Source organism: Hipposideros armiger, unplaced genomic scaffold, assembly GCF_001890085.2.
Source record: "Hipposideros armiger isolate ML-2016 unplaced genomic scaffold, ASM189008v1 scaffold_826, whole genome shotgun sequence".
Classification (NCBI taxonomy): domain Eukaryota; kingdom Metazoa; phylum Chordata; class Mammalia; order Chiroptera; family Hipposideridae; genus Hipposideros; species Hipposideros armiger.
The window spans coordinates 299,677-326,251 of NW_017732176.1; the positions used below are offsets into that span (position 1 = coordinate 299,677).

At 47.6% G+C, this 26,575-nt stretch overlaps 2 protein-coding genes across 6 annotated transcripts; one reads left to right on the plus strand and one right to left on the minus strand.

Annotated features, from left to right (window-relative positions):
• Nucleotides 1-7,539: 7,539 nt before the first annotated feature.
• On the plus strand, nt 7,540-11,883 carry IL24 (interleukin 24). 2 transcript variants are annotated; one of them, XM_019629124.1, is made up of 5 exons: nt 7,540-7,732; nt 8,875-8,933; nt 9,832-9,990; nt 10,444-10,515; nt 11,408-11,883. In XM_019629124.1, the coding sequence occupies exons 1-5, from the start codon at nt 7,558-7,560 to the stop codon at nt 11,489-11,491; spliced, it is 549 nt and encodes a 182-aa protein (XP_019484669.1). In that variant the 5' UTR covers nt 7,540-7,557; the 3' UTR covers nt 11,492-11,883. The 2 variants fall into 2 exon arrangements, with proteins under 2 accessions (XP_019484669.1, XP_019484668.1); XM_019629123.1 differs by lacking the exon at nt 7,540-7,732 and adding an exon at nt 7,920-8,739 and having other exon boundaries at nt 8,871-8,933.
• Nucleotides 9,202-26,195, minus strand: FCMR (Fc mu receptor). Of its 4 annotated transcripts, none has more exons than XM_019629122.1 (8): nt 26,006-26,195; nt 20,339-20,674; nt 19,488-19,616; nt 18,322-18,544; nt 16,749-16,879; nt 16,228-16,389; nt 15,810-15,868; nt 9,202-13,568 (listed from the first exon to the last, which is right to left on the minus strand). In XM_019629122.1, the coding sequence occupies exons 1-8, from the start codon at nt 26,040-26,042 to the stop codon at nt 13,395-13,397; spliced, it is 1,251 nt and encodes a 416-aa protein (XP_019484667.1). In that variant the 5' UTR covers nt 26,043-26,195; the 3' UTR covers nt 9,202-13,394. The 4 variants fall into 4 exon arrangements, with proteins under 4 accessions (XP_019484667.1, XP_019484665.1, XP_019484666.1 ...); XM_019629120.1 differs by having other exon boundaries at nt 19,473-19,616; XM_019629121.1 differs by having other exon boundaries at nt 19,488-19,619.
• Nucleotides 26,196-26,575: the final 380 nt, after the last annotated feature.

Here is a 26,575-nt window from a genome sequence, read left to right on the forward strand (position 1 = left end):
AAATAGCACGTGGAATCACAGTTTTGCCTATAGCAGAGTCTGAATTCATTGTCTGAGGGTTGAAAGGGACTGTCAAGGGGTTTAAATCCTTTCCCCTCTAGCGTTCCTTCTATATTAGTCAGATTAGGCTAAGTTGTGAGGTGAGGGAAGGGAAGGCAAGGGGAGGGTAGAGAAAGGAAGGGAAAGGAAAGAAACGTAGTGTGTATTGTGTTTTAAAGAGGGATCAGACTGGAGAGAGTCCATAAGATTACTTCCTTTTTCCTTTCCTCCTTTCTTCCTTTTTAAAAAAATCTTCATTTAGAAAAAGCAATCTGGGATACATGATAGAGTGACACAGAAAAGAACAGCGATTCTTTTTTGTTTGTTTTGCAAGAAAGCACAAGACGTTTATTGAAATGAAAGTACACACTTGAGAAGAAAGTGTGGGCGAACTCAGAGAGTAAGTCGCCAGGACCACAATTCTTTACCTGGATCTACTCAGCAGACTCTGTAACTGCCATTTTTTTCCAACCCGTATACTGCCATGTATTTATTTAAAATACTCCTGCCCTTGGGACTCCAAGTTGATGCACTACAGGCTGTGGTTGGGTATAGAAGCCTGACTTCCAGGAGACAGCTGCAGCTTCCAGAACTGCATGTCTCTTGTGTGGTTCTGTTTCCTGTGATTAGTTAGAAGCCTTTGCTTAGAAAGCTGGGACCCTGGACTCTTCTCCATTCCAGCCTGCAGCTTTGAGGGGTCAGTACCACCCTAGTTCCCCTTTCATGCTCTTAAGTTGTATTTAAATCGCTGTTGGCCATTGATTTCCATTAATCATCAAGCGAAAGAACAATCAGTGGTTGTCAATCTAGTAGCAGCTTCCAGAATCTTCTTCTCCTTGATCCCCTACAGTACCTGGGCGGCCACAGAATCTGTGGAGGTCACAGTGGTCTCCAGCAGCACCCTCCTTTTATTTTTGCTGATAAGCTCTTGCTCAAGCTTCAAGCCTCAGGTCAAATGTCACCTCCACTGGTGACACCTATTCACTTTTTCTAGCACTGTTCCAAGACTGGGAGATTGGGCCTTTCCTTGATACTTCCAGAGGCTCCACACTCCTGCTAATGGCCCCTAAGATACAGTGTTGCAGCGTATCTATTTGCAAATGTATCTCCACTCTACTGACTCACTAGAGCACAAGGATTGTGTCTTTATTTTTTAATAGCTTTATTGAGATATAACTTGCACACCATAGAGTTCACCTGTTTAAAGTGTACAATTCAGTGGTTTTCAGTATATTCGCAGAGTGCATCAACAAAATCTAATTTTAGAACATTTCCTTTACCTCCCAAAGAAACTTTGTAATCGTTAGCAGTCACTCTCATTCCTTCCTCCCATCCAGCCCCTGACTCCAAGGCCCAGGCAACCACTACTCTATTTTCTGTTTGTATAGATTTGTATTTTCTGGACATTTTACATAAATGGTATCACAGCAATTCATTTTTTTGTGTAGCCTCTTCTGATACTCAGTAGGCACTTACAAAATATTTGTTCAGTAAACGAATGAATGTATGCAAGATTGAAAAGTTGTGGGCCAGCCGAGTGGCGCGATGGTTAAGAACTGGCTTGGGACGCCAGAGGGCCCCGGTTCAGATCCCACATAGGAGTGCCAACTTGGGCCAGTGAAGCAATGTCCTCCACAACTAGACTGAAGAACAAAAGGACAGCAACTTGTCCGTTCCCCTTCCCCCAATTCCCCAACGTTGTTCCTATCCCCCAATTCCCCAATAAAATCTAAAAAAAAACCAAAAAACAAAACAAAACAAAAAGTTTATGGTGAATATCAAGTGAGAAAATTCACTTGGAATTATTTGTATATCTAAGCATGCTGTACAGATATAAGACTAATTTGTGTTTGGTTTTACTTTCATTCTTTAAAATACCTGTAACCAATCATTTGTTACACCAACGACAGAGGAGAAAGTGAGATGGCAGAGTGTGAGCCTAAGGAGGCCAACCAGCGGACATCCGTTTCTCATCTCTGCTCCTGGAGTAGTGGCAGCTAAGACAAGGAAAAGGGCTGACAAAACGCCCAGGTATCCCACATCTATCACTGCATGAGTTTCCCAGCCAAACCCGGAGATAAAAATCGCTTTGAGAGTGAAGATTAAAGTCAATTCACTGGAAGAAACTGATGATGAAACTTTTTCCTTATCTCTTGTCTCTCAGGAAATCCTAATTAGTATGTTTACCATTTCTCTCCTTCGAGACATGTTTATCAGAAAGAGGGGGGTAATCAGACATAAGAGAGAGCACTTGATTGTTTCCCCCAGGAGTGGAGAAGGGACCCTTCTCTATCTGATCCATCCCTTTCTCTCTATAGGTTTAGGGGAATTTGTAGGGGATGTGGGAGGGGAGTAGATTTATTTCTCAAATGTAAAATTCATGTTTTGCAGATAGATAGAAATGACGGAGGTGGCATGTGATGATCAGAATAAAAGCCCTAAATTAACAAGAGGTGTTTTTTTTGGGGTTGGGGGTGAGGGGGGAAGTGGCCTTATAAATCAAAGTTTATCCTCAGAGGATCTTTTCTCTCACCATACACACACACACACACACACACACACACACACACACACACATACATATATATATATGTATATATACATGTACATATATATATATATTTTTTTTTGACTGAGCCATCCTGCTACCTGTTGGCAGCTCAGCGGCAGCTCAACTCAGACCGGGAATCAAACCGGCAACCCTGTTGCTCAGAGCTCGCACTCTTGAGCAAGCTCTTAACCAACTGAACCACTTGGCTGGCCCTCACCTGATGTTTTTGTAAAGGAAATTCCCCAATTCCAGAAATCATGAAGATTAGAGAGATTAGAAGGGCCTCAGGTTTTAGTCTGGTTCAGGACGGAGTTTGGGTAAAAATATATGGATCTGAACAAAAGGACTAGCCCTATGTTCTCTCTCCTGCCTGTCAAAGTCTGGACTCAGAGCTTCCCCAGGGGGTGAGCCAGTGGGCCAGGCCTCCAAGTGCCCGCCCAGGAGCCTTTGGGCACTGCCTTCCAAGTTGCCCCCTTGTTTTCCCATTCCCCTGACCATCTCAGCAGTCCACTGCTCCTTTCTCCAATATGGTTCCCTTCTTATCCTTCTCTGTTCTTACTTCAGCTGTTTTCCCACAGTCACAACTTTCCTTTAGTCCAGGATTTCTAAGCCTCAGCACTATTGGCTTTCGGGGGCCAAATAATTCTTTGTGGTGAGGGGCCCTCCTGTGCACTGTAGGAAGTTTAGCAGCATCTCTGGCCCATTCTACTACACGTCAAATAACACCTCCACCCCGCCCCCAACCGCCTCCCTAATTATGACAACCAAAAATGTCTCCAGATACTTTCAAATGTCCCCTGGGGGCAAAATTGCCCTATTGAGAAGCACTGCTCTAGTCCTTTCCCCTTTGACTTGAAGCTTTCAATTGTTAAATATTCACCATGTGGAAGACACTAGGTTAAGTCCTTCATTTGTTTATGTAGGTGTTTCTCAATTTTTAATTTACCTAAGAATCAACCTTGGGAGTTTCTTAAAACACACATTCTGGTTCAGTAGTTTGGGGGAAGGGTTTGAGATCCTGTATTTCTAATGAGTTCCCAGATATTGCTGTTGCTGCTGGCCCATTTTGAGTAGCAAGGCTCTATGTAAGTCACTGTGTCCTTGTGGCCGGATGAGGGCTGAGTTTTACAGATGAGGAAGCTAAGGCTGAGAGGGCACGTAGGTAGCTCAATCACATTTTCAACTCAGGCTTGCCTACGTGCAAAGCTTCTACTCGTAACCAGCAATCTCAGCTGATGTTGGGCAAAGGTCCTTGAGTTCTCTCCTTAGCCTCCTTTCCCAAGTAACTGTGTTATATGCTCAGCCAAGCCTGAGACTTAGGCACGTGTTTGCCTGGAAAGTCCATATTAAATCAATCCTTCCTTACACGGAATGAGCTGCTCATGACCCCAGGTGGATACCCTGGAGCCTACTGAGCTATGTCTATGACCTCATGCCTCTGTTCTAGCCTGCCTGTAACAGCACATCCCTCATGCCTATCAGTACACAGTCATCTAGGGTTCCAGCTGCCCTGGGGGTTCGTCCACATTCCCTCTCAGCTTCCTGCCTCGCCTGGCTGGTGTTTCCAGCCCTCTCCTGCTTCCTCTCATCTGTCGCCCCAGCACTCTTACTTTGTCTTCTCTTCTGTCTCATCAGTGCCTCTCGGCATCTTCTTCCCGTAGTAGTTAGGGATTTTGAGTAATGCCTTAGATCCTGAAGGAAAAAAAAAAGTGTGTGATGTGGGCCCCTCCCTGGGACTAGAGGGCAAGACTCAGATCCTCCAGGAGCAAAGGACTCAAGCTTGGTCCTTGTAGAGGCGGTGGCAGCAGGCCAGGCTGCTGGCCCGGGAGGACAGCAAGTATTTTGTCTGCTTAAGGAAACAAACAATATTGTGTATGGCAGAGAGACTGAGAAGGGTCTGCCAACTGGAGAGGTTAGGAAGGGCTAGTCCTCCCAATGTCGTGCCCTGTTCTTCCTTCTGCACTGAACTGGAGAAAGTTATCCTGACCCTCACAGCACATTCCTACTCCCATGTCTCTTGCCTGGACCCCGGTTTAAGGAGACTCTTAGGATGGTTGTGCAGGAAGGTAACTTAGAGCAGGGCTCAGCAACCTGTCCTTATAAAGGGTCAGGGGGTAGGTATTTTAGGCCTTGTGGGCTGCACAGTCTCAGCCACAGCTACTCATCTCTGTTACTGAAGCACAAAAGCAGCATAGACAACATGTAAGCAAATGGGCATGATTGTGTCCCAATAAAACTTTATTTACAGACACTGAAATTTGTATTTCACAAACTTTTCACACGTTACAAAATATTGTTGTTCTTTTGATTTTTTTTTTTTTTTTTAGTCATTAAAAAGTGTAAAAACCATTTTTAGGTCAAGGGGCTAAGCCATTCTTGCTTATTCTTGGCCTGGACTTTGTCAATTCAGGGTCTAGTGTTTCCCGAAATGTTTCTGAGGGGCATGGTCTCATGGGAAATGCTGGGTTAAACAAAGCTAAGCACATGTCCCCGCCCTGCTGTGACGGGATTGTCGGAGCCTTTAATATTCTCAGGAGCAGTATGTGCTTCCCAGCAGGGCTGGCACAGGCCAGGCTTCTCTGATTTACTGACTGAAATTTTGTTTCATGGAGTGTCTTGCAGACAAGCATCCCTCAGGACTAGGTTCTGTGGGCTACGCTTAGGGAACACTGCTCCCGTGTATCCCTCATTTTGCACATGGACACACGTGACTGGGGTCCTTCCTGACATGCCACATTGCTGCGTAACCTGGGTGATCCCAGGCAAAGCGGCACAGCCAAGGCCAGCCCACAGGACACTGGGACCCCAGCTTTCCAGACCGGGCCATGCACAAACATGAACCTAAGAGTGGGGGGCAGATGAGTATTTTAGCTGAGTGATTATAACCTTGGTGACTGAGTATCAGGAAACACTCCTAAATTTCCTACATTTCCTGTTCCTGACCGATGAAAGAAGTACTTACGGGCTATCCTTAGCCTCTGGGTTACTGTCCCATCATGAACAGGGCATAATTACTGAGTGATTTGGGCAGTAAGGAGAGTGGTGTACTCTGCACAGTAATAGCGCATGTGTATAGAGTTTACAAAAGCACCTCTGTCCTTTGCGTTTAACACCTGCCTCTGGGGGAGGGAGGGCAGATTTTTTTTTTCTTTGTTTAAATTTTATTGATACAGAAACTGAGGCTCAGGGTACCTAGGAGACTTGCCCTTGGTTGCATAATCCAGTGGCAAAGCCAAAACTCAGATCCAGGTCTTATTTCACCTCAGGGGCTGCTTTCTCCATTGCCCCATCACCTTAAAGTGAAGGGTGACTAGGCAATGAAGTAATTCTGTAGGAGAGCATGACCAATTTCCCTTTCTTCACCCCCCTTCTTCCTCTGCCCCTTCCCCCAGCCCCCATATATATGAATCTCCACAAAGCCTTACTGTGGCCTGCACACATTTACTTTTGAAATTATTTCCACAGCTGGGACAGGAACTTTCTGCCCACAGTTACACCCCGATTGGTGAGCGGTGAGGGTGCCTGCCCAACTTCCCCTCTGTAACAGGAGCCGGCCACCTCCAGAGAGTAAACCTCAAGCATCACTTCCAGGCCCTGAGGTGAGTGAGGAGGGAATCCCTGAGCACTTTGCTTTGAAGCAAAAGACCGCTGTCTCATTGGGAATGGGGTTGAGGAGGTGGCAGAAATCAACTTTTTCATTGTGTATGTAAAGATAAGATGTAAATGTGGATGAGGGGCTGCGTTCTCTGATTTAACACCAGGAAGGATTTAGTCTGGTTGGGAGAAAGTGCAGAGGGACGGTGAGGCCCAGAGATGAATTCTCAAGAGAGGCTGCAAAGCCTGTGGAGTTCGAAAGAAGAGAATGGAAGGACCTTGTGGGAGACAGTGAAGCTCAGATGGGCATCGTGGAGGATACTGGGTGCTGGTACTGGGTCCCACTTCTCTGCCCATATGTTGGCAGTCATTCCAGAGACAGGTCTTCTCCCATCTTCCTTCCTAGTGTAGGGGTGGAAGCCTGAGGAGACCAGTGCCTGGAATAAGAAAGGTTCTTAAATGGTTGTGGAAGGAAGTAAGACAGAAAGGGAGAGAGGAAGAATTGGAGGGAGGAAAGGAAAGAAGAAAAGCAAAAACAAAAAAGGCAGGGAGAAGGAATTCACTGCATACAGTTATGATAAATAGAAAATGGGTCACCTTCTGCTAGCTGGAGGCCTTTACACATAGTCATTTCCAATTAGCATCTTCGTGGAAGTCTTTAAAGGTGATTCATCCAGAAATGTGATTCCTCCCTCTTGTTCAGTTACCTCAAAAGTTAATTCTTAGAGTCAAAAGTGAGTTGTCAGTTGAGGCGGCAGAGAGTGTGTGACCCTAACCTACCGTCTGTGCCCCTCCCTCTGGGCCAGGATCAATCCCTCAGATCCCTTGTGATGAGAAGTCAGAGATGGCCTTCTCCTGGGGGAGGAGAAGAAGACCTGTCCCGTGTGCCTGGTAGGGCAGACCTCAGACAAGCGAAGGTCTAGTGAAGCACTATCCTCCCGAGTTTGGGCTCCCTCTACATGTTCTTTGGCACACTGTGACCCCCCATTTCTCCACTCTTCTTGGTGAAATTCTGACTAGCAGGTTGTTGGCTAGAGAGAACTATAATGGAGTAAGAAAGGCCGTGCCGGGTGTGTGTGATGTGGATGGTCGTGGTGGGGTGGGCAGACAGTGAGACAGCGACACCAGCGGATATGAGAAGGGCAGAAAGACCCTCGCCCCACCCCAGCGCACTGCAGCAGGGCCGCGTATTTGTCATATTCTCACACTGAGAACCCAGCCTCGTCTCAGGTTTCCCGTCTTTGTCTCCCAAGGCTGGCCAAGGCAGAGACAGAGGCATTATTTTGGGTATAGCCCTCCTGGTAGAGGGCCTGCTTCAGCTGGCTGTCTCCCTTTCTTCCAGCAGGGTCCTCCTGGTCCTTCCTTTGCTGCAGATGGTTTCTCCCGTGCAGAAGGCTGCCCTCCCCTGCCTGAGTCTCATCCTGCTTGTCTGGAGCCAGGGGCCAGGGGTCCAGAGCCAAAAATTCCAATTTGGGGCCTGCCAAGTGGAGGGGGTAGTTTTCCAGGAACTGTGGGAGGCTTTTCGGACTGTGAAGGACATTGTGGTGAGTGAAGTGATGCTCTGGACCCAGCTGTGGGGGTTACTGTGGGGGTAGGATAATATTTTATGATTATGAAGCCCTTTGTAGCTTGCTAATCATTTTCCTATATAAGAATTTTGTGACGTCAGAGGCATCACAAGCCCATATTTCCTCTTGCATACGAGGAAACTGAGATTCAGAAAGATGTGGTCAGTCTACAGGAAAATTAACACAGCCCAAGAGAAATAAAGAAGACAGCGCATTCATCTGGGCTTTATCTGTGTCTCAGGGGGATGTGAGACTCCGCTAAAGGGAAGTCATGGGAAATTCTTTGAGAGCTGCCTACTGGTCTACTTAGTCTACTAAGTAGACTACTGCTCCTCTTAGTCTGTTTCCACCTGTTTCCACCTTGGCTTCAAAGTAGAAAGAATGGTTAATGCTGAGGTGGGATGGGGCAGCTTGTGAAACGGGACTGTGGATTTCTCCTGAGCCTGATGGTGCTCCAACATGTGCCCTCACAAATGCACTCAGCTCCTTAAAGGACAATCCACGTGCAAAGCAGGAAAGAGGGAGCTCATGAGATGGCCTGTGGAGGGGGAGTGACCTCTGGGGACAGGACACCAATGTGTGATCTTGACCTTGAAACCAACTGGTACAGCACCTCCCCCATCCCCATCAGTTTCCTTATTTGCACATTGTGGAGGGGGGACAAAGGAGCTCAAAATCTCCTTTCTCTCAGTGATTCTTGGACTCTAAATCCAAGAACTGGAATGAATGGCTGGGCTGCAGGGGAAGCTTCAAACACAAGAGAGGCAGCACCTGCACCCCCACCCCCATGAAATAAGGAAGTACATTCCTGCTCCTAGGAGCTCTTAAGCCTATAAATAGGCTTATTTCCTCCTGTCTCAAATGACCAAACAGGTCCTTGATCAAGGCTCTAAGAACTCCTGCGACTCCATCTGTCCCTGGGGGATAAATGTGTGGCTGGAACCTACATCTCCACCCCAAGGGCCAGCTCAGCCCAACCTTTCCTGGGTACCCCCTCTGGTCTCTGAGATCTCACAGACTGGATCGATTTAGGGTTCTGGGGAAGCAGCATGTATTTTCAAGGTTGGTTTCTATGGCTCCCCCTAACCTGGAGACATCTTTTCTTTCTGTTTCCAAAGCAAGCTCAGGATAACATCACAAGCGTCCGGCTGCTGCGGAGGGAGGTTCTGCAGAACATCTCGGTAATCAGACTTCTGAGAGGGCAATGCCTCCCTCCATGTGGCTGGTCTGTGGGTGGTGGGGGTGAGGGGTTGTCTGGGGAGGCTGACAAAAGGCTTCACTTCTGCCTTGGTCTGGGCCTACACAGGACAGGGCTGGGCAGCGAGCCAGAGAAATCAATGCATGGGGTCATCACACAGGATCTGGGCTACGTGGGCAGTGTGTGTGGTGGCACAGGGAGGGGTTGGAGAGTAGGGCTCATACACATCTGTCCCCACTTAGCCAGAGAGGCCATCAATCTGGGTTTCTCTTTTGCTGTGTAGGCCCAATAGGCATCTGCTTGGGTCTCTTCCATTTCCATCCTTTTTTTTCTCACCCATTCCTGTCTGCTCAGCATCCATCTAGTCAGTCAGTGAGCACACATATACTGAGCTCTGATCTGAAGACGCTGAGCGTCACTCTGTGGTGCTTGAGGGGGCTAGAATGCAATCCCTGTGTTAAGGATTTTTTTTTTCTCCTCATTTCTTCTTTCTAGTTCTTTTCCCCACCAACTGTCAACCACCAACTTATGAGCGCTCTTCAGGGTGCGTCTCCCATGGCTATTAGAGAGGTCATGGGGTGTAGAAGGAAGAATATTAAGCAGATGGGGAGTCAGGAGTCCTAGGCACTAGGCCTGTGTCTGCCACTGACTGGCTGTGTGACGCTGGGCAAGTCCTCTTCTCTCGGTCTGTGGTTCCTCCTGTAAACCAAAGGTGCTGCTCTCCATGCTCCCTGATGCTCCTTTAGATCTACTGTTTATCGACATCTCCTAGACGACCCCTGACTCTGCTGTGCTTCTCTTGCTTTGGCGACAGTGGGTTGCTCATCCAGGGCTGGGGTGGGCAGACACCTTGGCTCCCAGGTGACCCAGACCCTCCCCAGGATGCCGAAAGCTGTTACTTCATCCGTGCCCTGCTGAAGTTCTACTTGAATACCGTTTTCAAAAGCTACTATGAGAAGGCAGCTGAATTCAGGATCCTAAAGTCATTCTCTACTCTGGCCAATAATTTTATTGTCATCGTGTCAAAACTGCAACCCAGAGTGAGTAGAACAAAGCTGGGACTGGGACCCATGGGAAATGGTGTGTTTTGAGAGGACTCTCCTCCTCTTTTCTGATCCTGGCTTTTATGTCACAAGAGGGAGTTGTGGGTTGCATGGAAAAGAGCATAGACTCTGGACACCAGCAGTTCTGGGTTCAAGTCCAGCTCTCTTCTAATCAGCCGGTTGATTCTTTACACGGTGCTCAAACTTTCTGGGATTCAGAACTCCTACATATGTATAAAATGAGATGATCACCCCTGCCTGGAAAGGCCGCTGTGAGAATCAGCAACTGCCTCCGCCACACAGTGGGAGTTCAGCGCTGGCTACCTTGAGGCTCTGGATTCAGGGCTTAGGCCTTGGGAACCCCTCTGGCATCACTAGGAAGGAGTCGGAGGGGGCTTGCCTCTGCTCCTCCCCAACGCTTGGTACATTTTTTTTTCGGTTATCCAACAGGAAAATGAGATGTTTTCCATCAGTGAGAATGCACGCAGGCAGTTTCTGCTGTACCAGAGGGCATTTAAACAGGTAATCAACGCTGGGAGTGGAGGGCTTGCCTGAATGGTCATAGGAGGATGCCTCAGAGACCTAATGCAAAATGCAGTGCAGGTGACTCCACCAGCCTTGCCCAAAAGCCACTTGAGTTAGCAGGAGCACAGGTATTTTTACATGAATTAGCATATACTTTGCACAAGTACCACAAACTACTTGGTCTATTTTCCGGCCAGTTTTCAAATTACAATGCTATTATATTTCCCTATAAGAAGATTTCACTACAGGGACTTTCCCTGTGAGAGAGCTTGTGGGTACTTGAGTTGGGGAACTGGAGTCAGAAGAGAGATTGCCCCCGTAATACTCCCATCTCATACAAATCCCCATACATCGTATTTCCATAATGTTCAAATGATCTAGTTTGTGAGAATGAAATCATGGGAAATATATTATCTTCTCACAACTTAAGACAACAAAGAAAACCCAAATTTCATTTTCAACCCCCTTCCCAAAACATATGATTTTGGTCACTTTTTTAAGGAATAGATACATCAGCCTAAAAATAAATGAAGAGCAATAACATACAAAGAGAAGTGGCCACCTGGGCCTCAGTTTCCTCATCTGCTTAGTGGACTCTGGGGGTGGACCAGGTCCACCCGCACGTGGATTCTACGGTTCTTGATGTCAGGGGCTCCAGATGCATTGCCTTTGCTCCTGACTCACTGCTACCCACTGGCCCATTTTCACCACTGAAGCAGAAAACACACATAGATGGGGGACAAGTGATGGGTGGATGAGTTCATCAGAGGCCATCCCAAAGGTGACGCCGCTCATGATGAGGGGTCAGGTCAGCCCCAGAAGGGTGGGTGGGAAAGAAACCTATGCTTGAGGCTAACATGGCAGACCTTCACCTCCACTTTCCTTTTAGCTGAACATAGAAGCAGCTCGGATCAAAGCCTTTGGAGAAGTGGACATCCTCTTGACCTGGATGCAGAAATTCTACCAGCACTGAATGCCTAGACCAGAATACCCTCCTAGTTCTCCATGTCATTTCAAAAGAGTGTCCCCTCCTGTGATGTTCTTTGGTCACTTCACGGCCTTGACCACGGGTCCTGTTCTTGGTCCCGGCTTATCTTCAAAGACTTCATTCTTTAAGTGTCCCCAATAGTCATGGAAGGTTCCCTTGGATGCTGTGAATAATCTACAAAGCAGATTCCCATATTTATTACAACTATTTAAATCCTGTCCGTGTTTTTGCTGATGTCATATTTATTTGTGAGACTAAGTTCTGTAAAGGCGGCAGGGACAGTGCCCCATGCTGCTCTTTGATTCTCCAGGATCCTTGGAACCACGTGGGTCAGTGGATGGTGCTCAGTAAATGCTTAATAAACTGTTTTTTTTGTTTGTTTGTTTTTGCCTATCTTTCAATGTTGAAGAAAAATGAGGGATGCTGGGATATGAAGTTGAACATCAGGACATGAAAATCATATTGTTATCTTATCTTCAGAAACAGAACATTGGGGTAGGGGTGAGGGACACTGGTTTGGAATGTAAATGATAAAAGATACAAAGTGTTAAGTGCCCAACACAAAGCAGGTTCACTAAACATTTCAGCTCTTGCCCACACTCCACACCCCACTCCCATCATCCCTTCCCCTTGGGTGCCCTCCCTCCTTTCTCCCTACTCATTCTTCCCTTATCTGCAGCTTGAGAAGGTGCCAGTGTCAAGTTGATATTGCTGATGGTGTCATTTGTACTTGGATGGACTCTCCAATCTGTGATGTTATTCCCTGCTAAATCAAAGGCAGAGAACTCAAGTCTGGTAGCCTTTCCTTTCTATCTCTGGACAAGTGCCCAGCGAAGCTGAGCTGTGTGTCTGGGAAAGGCCTCCTTCCTTACAGCAAGGCTGGGCATTCTCTAGTCTCAAGCTCTGGCTGAGCTTTGCAGTTGGCTTCAATCTAAAGATACAATGTCTGCCTATGCCCTTGCTCAGAAAACTTAAGAGAAAGAGCATATGGAGGAGGTAGGACGTCTCTTCTTCCATGACATGAGTGCTATTGCAGAGCACCTGGCCCTCTAGGAATCCCAGGCCACTTTCCTTTCCTACCTTGCTATAATTACTGGGAACTGGCAAAGAGGTGCATTTTTGAAAGCAGAGAGATGTAATGGTTTTGGATGGCTAAAATAGACCAACATTAAGATAAGTGCACACATATCAGTGCTAGGCAATGGAAGGAGGATAAAGAGATGACAAAAACTATTTCCAAAGGAAAGGAAAATGCTGGGGTCAGGGTCCTTATGTACATCAAGGGAGGGACACTTAAAGAGGGTTTGGAGATATAAGGAGATATATATGGTGCTGAAAATTTAGAATCCTTCACCACATCAAAATAAATTGCTCTTACCATAGGACTCAAGATGAGTACAGCTTACTAGTAAGTGCCAGCCTTCAGGTCAGGGCAAAGACATTCACAGGAGCGTTTCATACCCGGCCCCTTCCTGGTCCACAAGGCTGAGGCATGTCCTCACGATGCAGTCCAGGGGCCTTCTATTGGTGTGAGGCCCAAGCCTGGGAAGGGTTCCAGAAGCAACAGCTATGCCTACACTCCAACCTAATGCTACATGGTCTAGAGCCAAGGAATCTAGAATCCTTGTGATCAAAGACAGTCTGCAAATCCCACAGCCTGTTACATGTTACTTGGAAAGGAAGCAGGTGACATCGAAACAAATGCTCTGCATGACTAGAGCCCACTTGAAAGCCACAACGGGTTGCAAAGCTGTGCAAGAAGGGCTGTAGGGGATTGAGCTATGCTCAGGGCAAACAGACAGGGATGAGACTTGAGGTGGGATGTGGGAGGTAATGAGGGCTCAAAAACCGATGGAGCAGGTGTTGGAAAGCAGCAGACAGACAAGGCTCATTGGCACCATGGTCTGGGCCCAGGGGGCCTGCTGGAGGGGTGAGTCGGGTAGGAGATATTGATGTAATCTGAATCAGTATCCTCCGTCTTGGCAGCAGGCTTGTGGTAGAAGCTCATATATTCACAGCTGGTCTTCAGAGACAAGGCATGGGGCCAGGGAGCTTCAGACACCTGGGAACAACCAAAGAAGCATCACTGAACCTGGTAGGGTGATTTTAGTATCTCTCCAGGTGGATTTCCACAGTGGGTAAGGGGTGGGGGCATAGGAACGATTGCTGATTTCTAGAAGGCAAAGACACCAGTGGCTGAGCTCCATTAAGTAGCTCATCCCTGGGGATTTTCAGGGTGGCACCTCACCCTAGATAACTGAAAAACACTTAAATCTAACATGGGCAGGAAATGCCTTAAATGGGGCTCAGATTAAAATCAGGTAGTTAAGCATCAGCCTGAAGGAGACCCAGCTGCTGGAGGAGTCTCCCTTCTGGGATTAGATAATGTGACTTGTGGAATAAATATGCATCTTCTTAGGGAATGATTCAGAAGCAGGGTGAGTCAATCCACGCACCACTGTAAGGTCTTGGAGAGTCTGTGATGTGGCAATGATGGTGCATTCCAGGAAGGGGTTGGGTGGCGAAGGGGAGGGAGGCAACAGGCCATGTGCACAGAGTGGTGCTCCTCTTCCCCAGAGGGAAACTTCAGAATCATCTGCCTTCAGGATGGGTCAGTTTTCGGGGCACGGGGTTGAGCCATGACCCCAACATGGCACAACTATTGTAACATCCACCCAAGAAGGCTATGGTGGATACCATCACATATTTAAACACAAGTGCCGAGAACTGCAAGTCCAGCCCCCTGAACACAGCAAGTACTCAGTAAATGCTCATTGAAAGGACCTGTTACTTTTTGTACTTATCTCCCATTGCCTGTTCACCATTTGAGATTAATTTATTTGGCTTCAAAAATTAAATATTCCCTGTGAAGTCTAAACTATTCAGTCATTTAATCATATGCACCTTGTTGTGAGTGAACTTGTTCCATCAAGATTTTTGTCCCTGATGGTGGAAATGAGTTTCAAGTAGAGAGAAAGGGTAAGATCTGAGTAAGCTACAGGCCCAGGTGAGGATGTGTGTGGTCACAGGACAGTTCAAGAGAAAAGGGCATGTGTAAGAGGAGAGCGGGTAGAGCGGGTGGGCACTGCTGGACCTACCTAACCTACTGTGAACCCTCTCTAGCAGGGGTGAGTGAGGGCAAGCTCAGGAACCTGGAGGTGACTGTGGCTGAACGGTCACTTGTTACTGGGCATCATTCTCTCCTTTTTAACAAAGCACATGAGTGCCCAGCCAGGTAGCACATTTCTCAGCCGCCCTTGAAGGTAGGTGTGGCCACATGACTATATTGTGGCCAATGGGATGTGAAAGGAAGTAATGTGTGAACCTTCAGAATCATAGTCTGAAAGAAGCAGCTTTCTCTTTCTCCCTCTATGGGCTGGAATGTGGACATGGAGCCGGATACTGAGCATTGACCATGGACCAGGCGGCTCCAGAGGATGGTGGAGCGACAAGACGGAAGACATTTGAGTCCCTGGGTGACTTTGTGTCTCAGGCCACTTCTTTCTGTCCCTTTGCCTTTACTTGGGAAGAAATCAGGAATTCATCTTGCGAGCTCTGTGGTTTAGGGTCTGTTGCATTAGCTCAGTTTACACCCTGATTAAAAAGAGGGACACTGGCCACACTTAGTTTTTCTTGGTTCCTGAGGAAATAGTGTTTTAGCTACCGTGGGCTATTTTAGAGAATAAAATCTTTTATCTTTTTAATTTGGGAAAACAAAGGTGAGTGGGTAGCTTAAAGGCCTCCTGCCAATGGCCATCGATAGAAACACAAATTCCCTACGTGCATTTCTAGATTTCAAGAGGAACCCTCCTCACCCCAGCTGTTGACTCCTCTCTACATCTTAACATCTCCAGGTCATCCTTTAGGCCAGGCTTAGCTGGCTCCAGGGATGGGTAAGCTACCTCCTCGCAGAGATTTCTAGAAAGTTCTCCCTCATATTCAGTTGAATAAGAATAAGACCTCCCCCTTAGGACTTCCTAGAAATTAAATCTCTACTCCGTGAAAGTCCTTCACATATTTGGAGAGTTACCACCTATCAGCCTCTACGAAGCACCCATTTGTCCCATGAGAATGCTTGGCTAAAAGCCAGAAAACTAAATCGACCACGCTGTTGGGTAGTCGGTCTACTCACACCATCAAAGGAAGAAACTGATACAACTTGTTACCGACTCCGCCCAGTTACCGATGGCGAAGCCGATGCCCCAGAGCTACGCGCGGCTCGCGTAACCGCGTTCGGTCCACGCCCAAGTCTGGGTCACCCAGCCGGGCCGCCGCGACCTATCCCGAGCGGAGCGGAGCTTACCTGCGGCGGAGCGGGCGGCGCTGACGCTTGGGGGCCTGGGACAGGTGCCGCCCCTTCACCTAGGGAAACCGTGAGGCGAGGGTGAGGGCGTGGCCGGCAGCCTGGCCCCACCCCCGGCCCTGCCCGAAGCCCTGGGGAGGAGGAGCGGTCCCTGCAGCCCCTGGCTCTCCTTTAAGCGCCGCGCCCTGGGCTCTCGGTGCAACCTCGGCGACCGCGCTGCTTCTGTGGCTCCAGCTCTCCTGTCTGACTCCTCGGCCCCGCCGCCCCGCCACCCCGCGCTCACGAACCCCCGCTCCCTCGTGTCTCCCTGTCTCACCTGTTCCCCCCGCTTCCCTGTACCCCCTCCTCACTTGTATCCACTCCGCTCACCCCTACCCCTCTTCGCGCGCCCGCCGGCTCACCCATCGCCCCTGCTCACCTTCAGCTTGCGCCCACCCAGAGCGCCGAGGACAGGCACTGTAGACGTTGTTTTGGGAGCGGGGCCGCTGCGACACGCGGGGCCGCTGCGACACGCGGGGCCGCTGGGAGGCCTCCAGGGCGTTCATCCTCACGGCCAGTCGGCGTACCCGCCTGGAGAGAGCTTCTCGGCAAAAGCCACAGGGAAAGAGGACAACCGCATCAGAGGACCATGACCACCCTCTCCCCGCCCTCGAGTCTTAGGAAACTACAGTCTGCCTTTCTCCCCTGGGCTCGGTACTGTCTCACGTGTCGATGCTCAGAATGTAGGAGGCACAGCCTTGCCCTCCACGGAAGACCAAAGGGCCCAGGCCGCTCTCCTCCTCGTCCCCATTTCCAGACCATCCATCCCCTTCCCTCTCCCCCACACCCCAGGCCGCTCCTCTGAAGCTCCGGAAGTTTCCGGAGAGATCCAGCGGGTGTCTGAATGCTCTGGGCTCTTGGTGTCACTCAGATCCCCCTAACCGAGCCTGAGTCGCTCACCCTTCCTCCTTTGAATGACCCTTTTCACCACCAGCCCCAGCAGTGCCAGCAGGATGAGGCCCAGGATGGTGGGGATCAGGATGTGAAATCCTTGGTCTTCCAGCTGGGACGCTGAGACGTGGTTGAAGGCTCTGAGGGGGGAAGGAGAGGGAGACAGGAGGAAGAAGTCAGGACGGGAGGGAGGTTTAAGGAAGCACCCTGGAGTGGCCAACTTTTTGGGGATAGCTGACAGTTTGTCCCTTTGTTAACAGAATTCTCGCCTCTCCCAACAAACAGCCTTGTTTCTGGAGTCAGGGAATCTGAGTTCAAACGCAGATTCAGCTTTTTACTGGCTGTGTGGTTTTGAACCAGTCTCCTAACTTCTCTGAGCCCCATTTCTCAGTAAATGGGTCTAGTAAACCCTCTTTCACAGAACTGTTCAAGGGTGAACTAAATAGTGAATAAAAAGAACTTCATGCACCTGACCTATGCAGCAGTCAATAAATGTCAGATCCCCTTCTAGCTTTGTGCACCTCAGTTTCCTCATAAGATTATTGCAAATATCAAATGAATTAGTTTCTTTTAACCGCAGAAAAGAGGATGATTTTTCTCATGGTGCCTCCTCTGCCTAGGAGGCCCTTCCTGCATTTGCTCTACACATTGAAATCTTACCTTCCATAGAGGGCCAGCGCATAAGTGTTTTCTTCCCCAATCATGGTATACCAGAATCAATTTTTTTTTCTCTATCCTCAACTATTGTGTTCATACTGGTTACAACCCTTGTCACAGTTATATTTGCATAAGCTAGTAAGATAAGACCTGGATATTGCATATCTTCATTTTTCTACATCTTTAGGACATAGCACGATGCCTGGTAGATAGTAAGAAAATGTTGACTTGAACTCTTGTCCACCAAGTAAAGTAGGCTGTTGTAATTTTCTGAACTAGGAATCATGAATCCTCGTTTTATTTGAAACCAATGAGCTCTCATGGCCTCAGTTTCCTCATCTATAAAACCCAAGTGTTGTTGGAGGTTCCTTTCCTCACTAACATGTTTATCCTTGCTTAGACAAAACTCATTCCAAGTATTATGGGTTTTCTTTGGAGCCTGCTCTAATGCTGCCCCCTAGCGGTCTATTGCAGCACTTTCCTGGATTGCACCTAGCCCTTTAGACCAGGGCTGTCCATTAGAAATATGAGTCACGTGTTATTTTAGTTTTCCTAGTAGCCACATTGAAAGAGTAAAAAGAAACATGTGAAAGTAACTTTAATAGTTAATAGTTTAGGAGTTAATTTTATTCTCATCTAGTTCTTCCAAATCAAAACATCTAAATGAATGCTGAGTGATTGAAACATTTGGGTCTCACTTCTACAGGATCGCCTCCTGCTGGGGCATTGACAAGTGTATTTGTGGTAAGAGGACTAATGAGCTAATGTGTTATGCTCATAAGGTAGTATGTCACAGTGGCCTTCTAGAGACAAAGTCAATAAGGGTCTTGGTTGGTAGGCATTTCAGGGAGATTTCAGTGGGTCTCCTCGTTCTAGACTGTTTTGCCTGGTTTCTAGCCCATCCTGGGTGGTGGAAGCCTCTTACCTCTGCCTGTGAATCTTGGTTTGGTGAGTGTAGCTGGCTGTCTGGGGCCTGAGCAGCCTCTCTGGTGCTGAGGTCTTTGAAGCTGTGGTGGATGGCAGGAGGGTTGTGGACTTGGCAGATACCATTGGAGATGATCTGGAAACTTCAGGGCTGTGGGTGATTGGGGTGGTGGGGGAGGGCTGGTGTGCTGCAGGGACCCCCGTCTTTGGAGCTGATGTGCTTACTGCAGGAGATAGCAGGAAAAAGTGACCTTCCATATACACACTAGTGTCCAGCCGGGTTGGGTCGCTGTCTTTTTCCTGAATCCTCTTCCATTTTATCTAGACTACATTTGTCCCTTGCACTCCTCATGGCTTGAAATGCCTTCTTAATATGCCATCTATACTTAGTAAATTCTATCCGTATTTTCTTCAAACACCATTTTCTCCTGAAAGTTTTCCATGACTTTCAAGGCGGAAGGCCTAGCCCTCCTCTGAGCGTGGAGAAACCCTTGTTAGTAGTTGCCACTCTGCCGTGTACTTATCCAGTCTCCTCCATCCCACACCTGTCAGTCAGAACCTTGAGTCTGTGATGTGCTCCGTTAAACTGTGCCTCTTGGCACCCAACAGGGTCCTCTAGTGAAACAATGTTCAGTAAATGTATCTACCTCATAGGGCAGATGTGAGGATGCGGTGGAAATATTACGTGTCAAAATGCATTTAAAACAGAAAAATGATAAAGAAATGTAAAGGTATCATCGTTAATCTCTGTATTGCACAATAGAGTTGTCAAACTCACTGTATGGCAGCAAGCGGAAGACAGCCCTATAGGCAGCAGGAGGCATAACGACCTCCAGCTGGGAAACGTCTGCCCCGTTTTGGTTTCTGAAGTCATTCATGAAAGAGCTAGATTTTGTGAATGGAGCACAAACTTCATTATTTGTGCTGCCATCTAGTGGTGATGTAAGCTCTGCAACGAGTGCCGAGTGTACAGGCTGTGGCATGGGCTTGAAGACAACAGGACGCAGATCTCAGGGAGGTACCCTCTCCTAAGGCAGGGAAAGACACATCTGAGACCCAGCTCCTATCTGCCGACCGCCCTATGAACTGAACACAAACCCCCTCCTTCATTTTCACGATGCCACATCACTCACCCCACCTCTGCTACCCTACCTTTGGTGACCTGACCTTTGGATGTGAATTCGAAGGAGCTGGCATGTGCAGGCTTCTGGAACCATGGCATCCGCCCTTGTAGAAATCTCTGAAACCATGCTGGAGGCTCAGATATCGGCTCCTCTTCCCAGAACGGCTCGTACTCTGCTGGAGGCAAGAGGAATACACCGGTGGGCTCTGGAAGGAGATGGGGGGGGGGCCTGGGAAGGGACAGTGGTAGGAGCTGAAGCTGACCTAGCCAAGATAGATGGCAGTGAGGGGACGAGGGCAGGGTCCACCAACAGGAGCAGGAGAATGGGGCTGGGAGCTCCCCTGAGGAAAAAATTTCACCGTAACCCAGTCAACAGTCTCTGTGAAACCAATGGGTTTCTAGGCTATTGAATTAGTGCTGTGTATGTGTGAGGAAGTTGGTGGAGAAGAGAAAGGCAGGATTTGAAGAAATATGGAAAGGATCAGGTCATAAATTAATAAGTTTGGCCTACAAATGGGGCTTGAGAAATGACTGTCTTTCCTTTATATTTATCCATAATATTTCTCATGAGAAAATTGTGGTTTTTTGCTTTCAACTTCCTCCAGTTTCAGGCCTCTCCTCATTCTCAACCCTCACACCTCCCTCATGTCCTGGGTACTGGATTCAATACAACACAAGAATAGCAACTATCTTGTTTGGAGAGAAAATTCTGTAGACCATGAAGTTAATTGACTCTGCGAGGTTTCGCCTGTTCAAATGCCAATTATTATTGGAGTGGCTAATGCGACAATAGCCTAAGAGACTGGAAGACTGCTACAGTTTAATAGCTGTCCCAGCCCTCCTGAGTGGAACTGTTTTCTGGGTGGGCTGAGCCTCCCTCAGGTGGAGCACCTACCACTGTAGACATCTAGGGTGACTTTCTGGGTCTTGCCCCGGTCTGTGTACACGCCATTCCCACAGGCATAGACTCCGCTGTCATTCTTGGTCAGCTCTTTCACCTCCACTAGAAACTGATGCTGGTCTGGACACATCTTCAGTGTGACTCGTTGTTTGTATTCCTTCTTGACAAAGTTATTGCTGGATACCACGGTGACACACCTTCTGGGTGCGTCTGCCTCCCGGCACAGATATAGCCTCCTGGGCATTTTAGGAAGTGGACACTCGATGGTAACGGATCCGCCCAGCATTCCTTCCAGCTTGACTTCTGGGACCATTTTCAGAGCTCCAGATACTGCAGGGAGAGGGAGTCAATGCATAGGAAACCTCATCTCCAGCCCCATCCCCAACTGCATCCCAGGCCCCAGCCCAGCCCCATGCTCGTCCCTAGATCCAGCCCCATCCCCGTTATCAGCCCAAGCTTTAGCCGGCCCTCAGCCTCAGCCCTACCCTAATCTGTAGCCCTCTTCCCATCCCCACATCTATTTACATCCTCAGTTCAGCTCTGTGTTCATCCCTGTGCCCAAACTTGAGTCTCAGCCAGACCTGTCCCCAACCCAAACCTGAACATAACGTGCAGCCTCATCACCAAACTCAAACCCATAAGGACCCAGACACCAAACCCCTGAGAATATAGTCAAAACTACAATCCCAATCCAAGGAGAGAGAATTTGCCATGGTGACTCCGAACAGCACATACGTTTCAGGTGACTTCAGTGTGGTGTTGGGAGGCATGGTATAATTTTGCTGCAACAGGTTTTTCAGTCTAGTTTTGTTTTGTTCAGATCCATTCAGCCAAAACAACCTTTCACCTCCAGTTCTATTTGTTAAATCATTCAACAAGCATTTACTGAATGCCTTTCCTGTGACAGTAAGATAGCTGGCATTCTTCATCTCACAGTAGGAGTCATTTAGTGGGTGATACAAATGGACAGCAACTATAGCAGTCTCGTAGATCCCATGAAGAGACACACAGGGTTTCTTGGAAGCAACAAGCAGGGGCACCTGATCCAAGCTGTTGCAGAGGGATGGTGTAGTTGGGGGGAGGCTTTCTGGAAGAAGTGATGTGTCCATTGTGACCTGAGGGATTGGGCGTGGAGGGCAACTGAAGGATGATGACTGTCTTCACTGCAGCCAGGAGCATAGAGGGAAAGCAAGGGTGTATGTGCGTTTGTGTGTGTATGCATGGGTACGTGCGTATTGTGTGTGTTCTGGGGAGGGTGTGGAGCAGAGAGGGAGAAAAGATGTGGCTCATGAATCCCTGGCATGAAAATGCTTTTCCTGAAGAAGGCAGGTCTAACACAGTTGAGCCAGTTGGAGAAGACGGTATGGCCAGGTATGATGAGTTGTCAACGAATCATAGTTGGCAACTTAGTTGGCAACTAAGTGGGTCCCTATAAGTGTCTGCATATTTCGGGGAAGAGGGTTCCGAGGGTGACATGTGTGTGTTGGGGTGGGGCTGAGGGATCGGGTGGAGGAGGAGAGGTACTTCCAGCCGTGAGAACGTCTCCCGTAAAGGCCGAGATGTGAGAGAGAACATGGCATGTTCATAGGGTGGAGGAAAGTTCACCAACTTCCTGAAATTCATCCACAGACCGCACACTAAGAATTCCTCCAAGGAGTTTAGCAAAATGAGGAGAGTCAAGGAAAGACGTGGGGCCTGAGGCTTCCAGATGAGCACTGAGAACTGAAGAGGACGTTCCAGGAGAGGGAAGGGTGTGGATAAGCGTGAAGAGGTAGAAACAGCCATGGGAACATGAGACATGGGAGGCTAGACAGGGGCTGGGAGGGAGCATTTCAGAATGTTACCATCTGGAAGTGTAGCTGTTGTAATGTGGTAGGGAGAAACAGAGCAGCCAGCCAGATACGTAAGATCTGGCATGTAAACCCTCACACAAATAACCCAGCACTGCTTTAAGGACCCCTGGAAACTGAGACTTGTGTGGTAGCCTCGTGACTGGAATGTGGCAATGGAAGGGTGACCTGTGCAAAGGACAAAGACCCACTCAAGGGGATAGGGGAATCACCTTGTGTGTCCAGACAGCCCAGCATCTGAGAGTAAACACGTAAAGGTTTTGGGATCAAGTCAGCCAGAAAGGGGCATGAATCCTGCTTTCCGAAGAACAAGATGCTATAAAATGGGCAGGCATATGAGAGAGCAGAGAGGGGTCGTCACCTATGCAGACACCTCTGGTGGCTTCTCTCTACTCAGGAATGGGCTTCTGGTAAACCCCTGGCTTGCTCAGATCCTCTGTTACAGGCTGCATGTTTGTGTCCCCCCCAAATCTGTGTATTGAAGCCCTAACCCACCAATGTGATGTTATTAGGAGGTGGGGCCTTTGGGAGGTGATCAGGGTTTGATGAAGGCTTAGTGTTCTTATTCTCTCCAAGCACACAAGAGGCCATGTGTGCACACAGGGAGATGGTGGCCATTTGCAAGCCAGGAAGAGAGCCCTCGCCAAGAACTGTATCTGCTGGCACCTTGATCTTGGACTTCCAGATTCCTGAGCTATGAGAAATAAACATCTGTTGTTTAAGCAGTGCAGTCTATGGTATTTTGTTACAAGGTGACTAAGACATTCTCATTGTGCAAATGCTGGATGGATGGAGCACAAGGAACGCTGCTAGGCACGCTGAGCTCTGGTCTCAAGGAAGCACTAGTTGGTGAGGTGAAAATGACCAGAGTCCACCTCTCCTTAGAGTTCACAGTAGCTTCTCACCTCCACCAAAAGCTTAGAAAACCAGATTTCCCAAACAAAGAAAAGATAGATATAACCTCCTGGTTTAGATTAATGCACAGTGTGTGTAAGACTCATGCCGGAGGAAACTTGCATGGGTCATCCTATGCAGATGACCTGGTCCTACCTCCCCTTAGGCATGGTGATTATATCACTAAATGATTCTGGGAAGAAAGAAAGCCAGTGGAAGAAGCTATCTAAAGGAACCAAGCTGTTGAATGTTGGTATTTTAGAGAAGCTACTGGTAAGTGACATTAATCTCGAATTTGTTGACTTGATTTACAGTGGTGCTGGTAAGGGAGAGGGAGATTTGTGGTTTAAAAAGTCACCCTCAATATATAATTAAATATAAATAGATGTTTGGAACATGGAAAAAAATGTATAATTTTCATAATGCAAAATCAGGTAAAGGGTCACGTGGCCTTGGCTGGTGGGGGTGCTTTGGAGATAAACTCTGGATTCCATGTGGTGATGATTTTCTAGCGGGGGAGTGGTGATAAGGACCCAATAACTCAAGTCATAGCAGAGTCTCTGGAAGAAGGCAGCTGGCTTATGAGACAGAGCATGTATTTTTTAAAAAGGATGAGAAACATTTTACTCAATTTCTCACTTCTGCATACACTAACCTATGTGTGACCAGGCCTTCCGTCTGCCCTATGTCCTGTTTGCTCCTCTCAAAAGCCAGGGCCTTCGCCTGTATCCTGAGTCCACCCTGCTCACTTTCGTTAGAACTTCCCTTCTGTAATTATCCTTTTATCTCCCTGCCTCATTGCTTCCTCCACTTCTAGTGTCGCCATGGCTTATGCACATGCTTGATGGTGCCGTATTGAAAAACCCCTTGGTTTACTTTTACCTCCCCTTCAGCTGTTACCCCCTCTCTGTTCTCTTTCTCAAATGAGTCACCAAAATCACCGAATCCACTTCCATGCCTCCCGATTCCTCTTCTACCTACACCTGTCAGAATTTTGTCTCCAACATTCCACTGAAACTGCTCTAAAGAAAGTCACCAAAATTTTTCTTGTTGCAACATTAGATGGTCACTTATTTGTCTTCATTTTACTTGTTTCTCAGTAGGATTTGTCAGAATCAAACTCTCCCACCTTGAAACACTTTCTTCTCTTGTCTTCCCTGACACCACACTCCCAATGGCTGTTCCTTTTCAATCTCTTCTCTTACTTCTCCTTCTCCATCCACTTCTCAGTGTTGGGCTACCCCTGGGCCTGGTGCTTGGGCCTGTTCCTTTCTCTGTCCTGCTTCACTCTCTTTTCACGCTAGCTCATTTACTCCTATGGCTTTTAATGCCAACTCTATACATATTTCACGACAACATGTATCTCTAGTCTTGTCTTTACCTCTGAGCTCCAGACTTGCCTTCCTGATATCGCAACTTGGACTCCATTTGAACATCTAATATGTATTTCAAACTTACAATGGCAAACAAACAAACAAACAAACAAAAAACTATTGATTTCTCTTCCAAAACCTATTCCCACCCAACCCCTCTTCCCTCTGAGACCTAAGTTCGGTTGTACTCACATTGTGCTCACCTATGTCCTAGTACCTCTCACCGAGTCTGATATTTCATTAAAAGTCCATTCCCTTGAGCTTTTAGGGTTCTTTAATCTTTGATTTGACAAACATTTGGTTTTCTTCCATGCTCAAGCCATCATAAAGAGAACAAGTATGAAGAAAAATCCATTGTGACCCTCAAGGAGATGACCATTTAATCAACAAAATAAGGCGGACACACCCTGAGCCACAATACAAGGCAGAATGGGACCAGCTACTGGGGTTCAGAAGAGGCGGCTCTGGAAAGTGTATAGAAAGGAGGTAAAGGTTGAGATGAGCTGTGGAGGACCCATAAGAGGTAAAAGGTGAGTGGAAGGATGTTCCTGGCAGAAGGATTGGCACGAGCAATATCTGGTGGCAGGAAGTCTTGCATATGTTCAAGGAGAAGTCTTGCTGAGCTGGAGGTTAGGGAAGGTCAGAGGAATGTGATAAGCTCAGAGGGTAAAGGGAAGCATAAGGGAGAGGTTTGTATTTAATTCAGTAGACAGTGGAAGGGTGATCCTATGATTAGAGTCAAGCTTTAGGAAAACTAATCTGGAACTACAGGCAGGTCAAGTTGGAGGAAGTGGGAAAGATAGTTAAGAAATGACCATGTGTTTTTTTCCTTTCCATTCCCTCTGTTATGTCTCTAGTAGAGGCTGCCATCTACTGGTAAATAGAAATCTAGAAACTACATGAATTGGCCATTGTTGGGGTCAAAGTGTGGTTGGGGATAAATAAAAAGAGGTGGTAAGAGCAATTCTAGCATTTTGTGGCTAATATCAGAGACAGTTGAGACAGAGAGAGTAGCTGGTTTGGTTGGTGACCAATGAGGAATTTGAAGTCAGGTGTTAGGTACGTTGCATTTCAGATCTGGGTGGGATTGAAGTGGGGGTACCCAGGAAACAATTGTAAACTGAGATATGGAACTCGGGAAATGGATTAGGGCTACCAAATGGACTAGGGAGTCTTCATTTAGAGTTGGAAGTTGAAAATCAGGAGTGTAAGAAATCCAAAGAAAGAGAAAGTAAAGATAAGAAGAAAGAACTTTGGGGGCACTTGCTTTAAGATCCCATATTAACAGGCAAATATGTTTGGGGGAGGTGACACCTTTGTGAATCAACAGCTGAGTGGAACAGAAGATGTGTATGGAGTAGAGAGAGAGGCACCAACAGGGAGTGGGGAGGGCCTCATGTGGCCGCCATCCATGTCCTGCCCTAGTACTAGTTTGCAACTAAATCTGCCCAGAAACATAAGAGCTGGAGATGCCCAGCCACTCTGCTACCTGTGGTCAATTCAAACCTCATAAGATATGTGAGGTGTTTCCCCACGGCACTTACCTGGCAGGAAGTAAAGTGACCAAAACCAGATGTCCATGGCTTCTTCCAGAGCAAGGTCCCATCCAAGATCCCCTGGAGAGGGGGTAGAGACCCACTGCTCACCCAGGAACCCGTCACTATCTGGAGCTTGAAAGAGATTTCTGGCCCATGTGAGGAGCAAGGCTTGAAAATGAGGAAATGACAACCTGTCTTGTTTGCTTACTAGTCTTAGATTAAAAAGAAAGCAAAAAAAGAGAAAACATCAGCAAACCACAGCGGAAGTCAGTTGAGAAAACATGTTATGTTGAATTAGAATGGGCCACCAGGGTTCAAAGGGCCTCTAGGGAGATCCTAAAGGCTATTAGAAAGTACCAAACATGGTCTTTCTTTTCCGTGGGCACTTTTTCTTAGAGGGGCCTCTCATACTCTGTGGGTATTCTTTGATGTTTGAGCCAGAGTTCTTTGCTTTTTCCCTGTCTCCAATTTTCTCCATCTGAGGAAGGCTGTGTGGACAGGAGCTTGGGCCTAAGGTGGAGGTGCTGGTTTTAGCCCTTGAACTCATTTGACAAATATAGTCTTTTAATTAGTTTA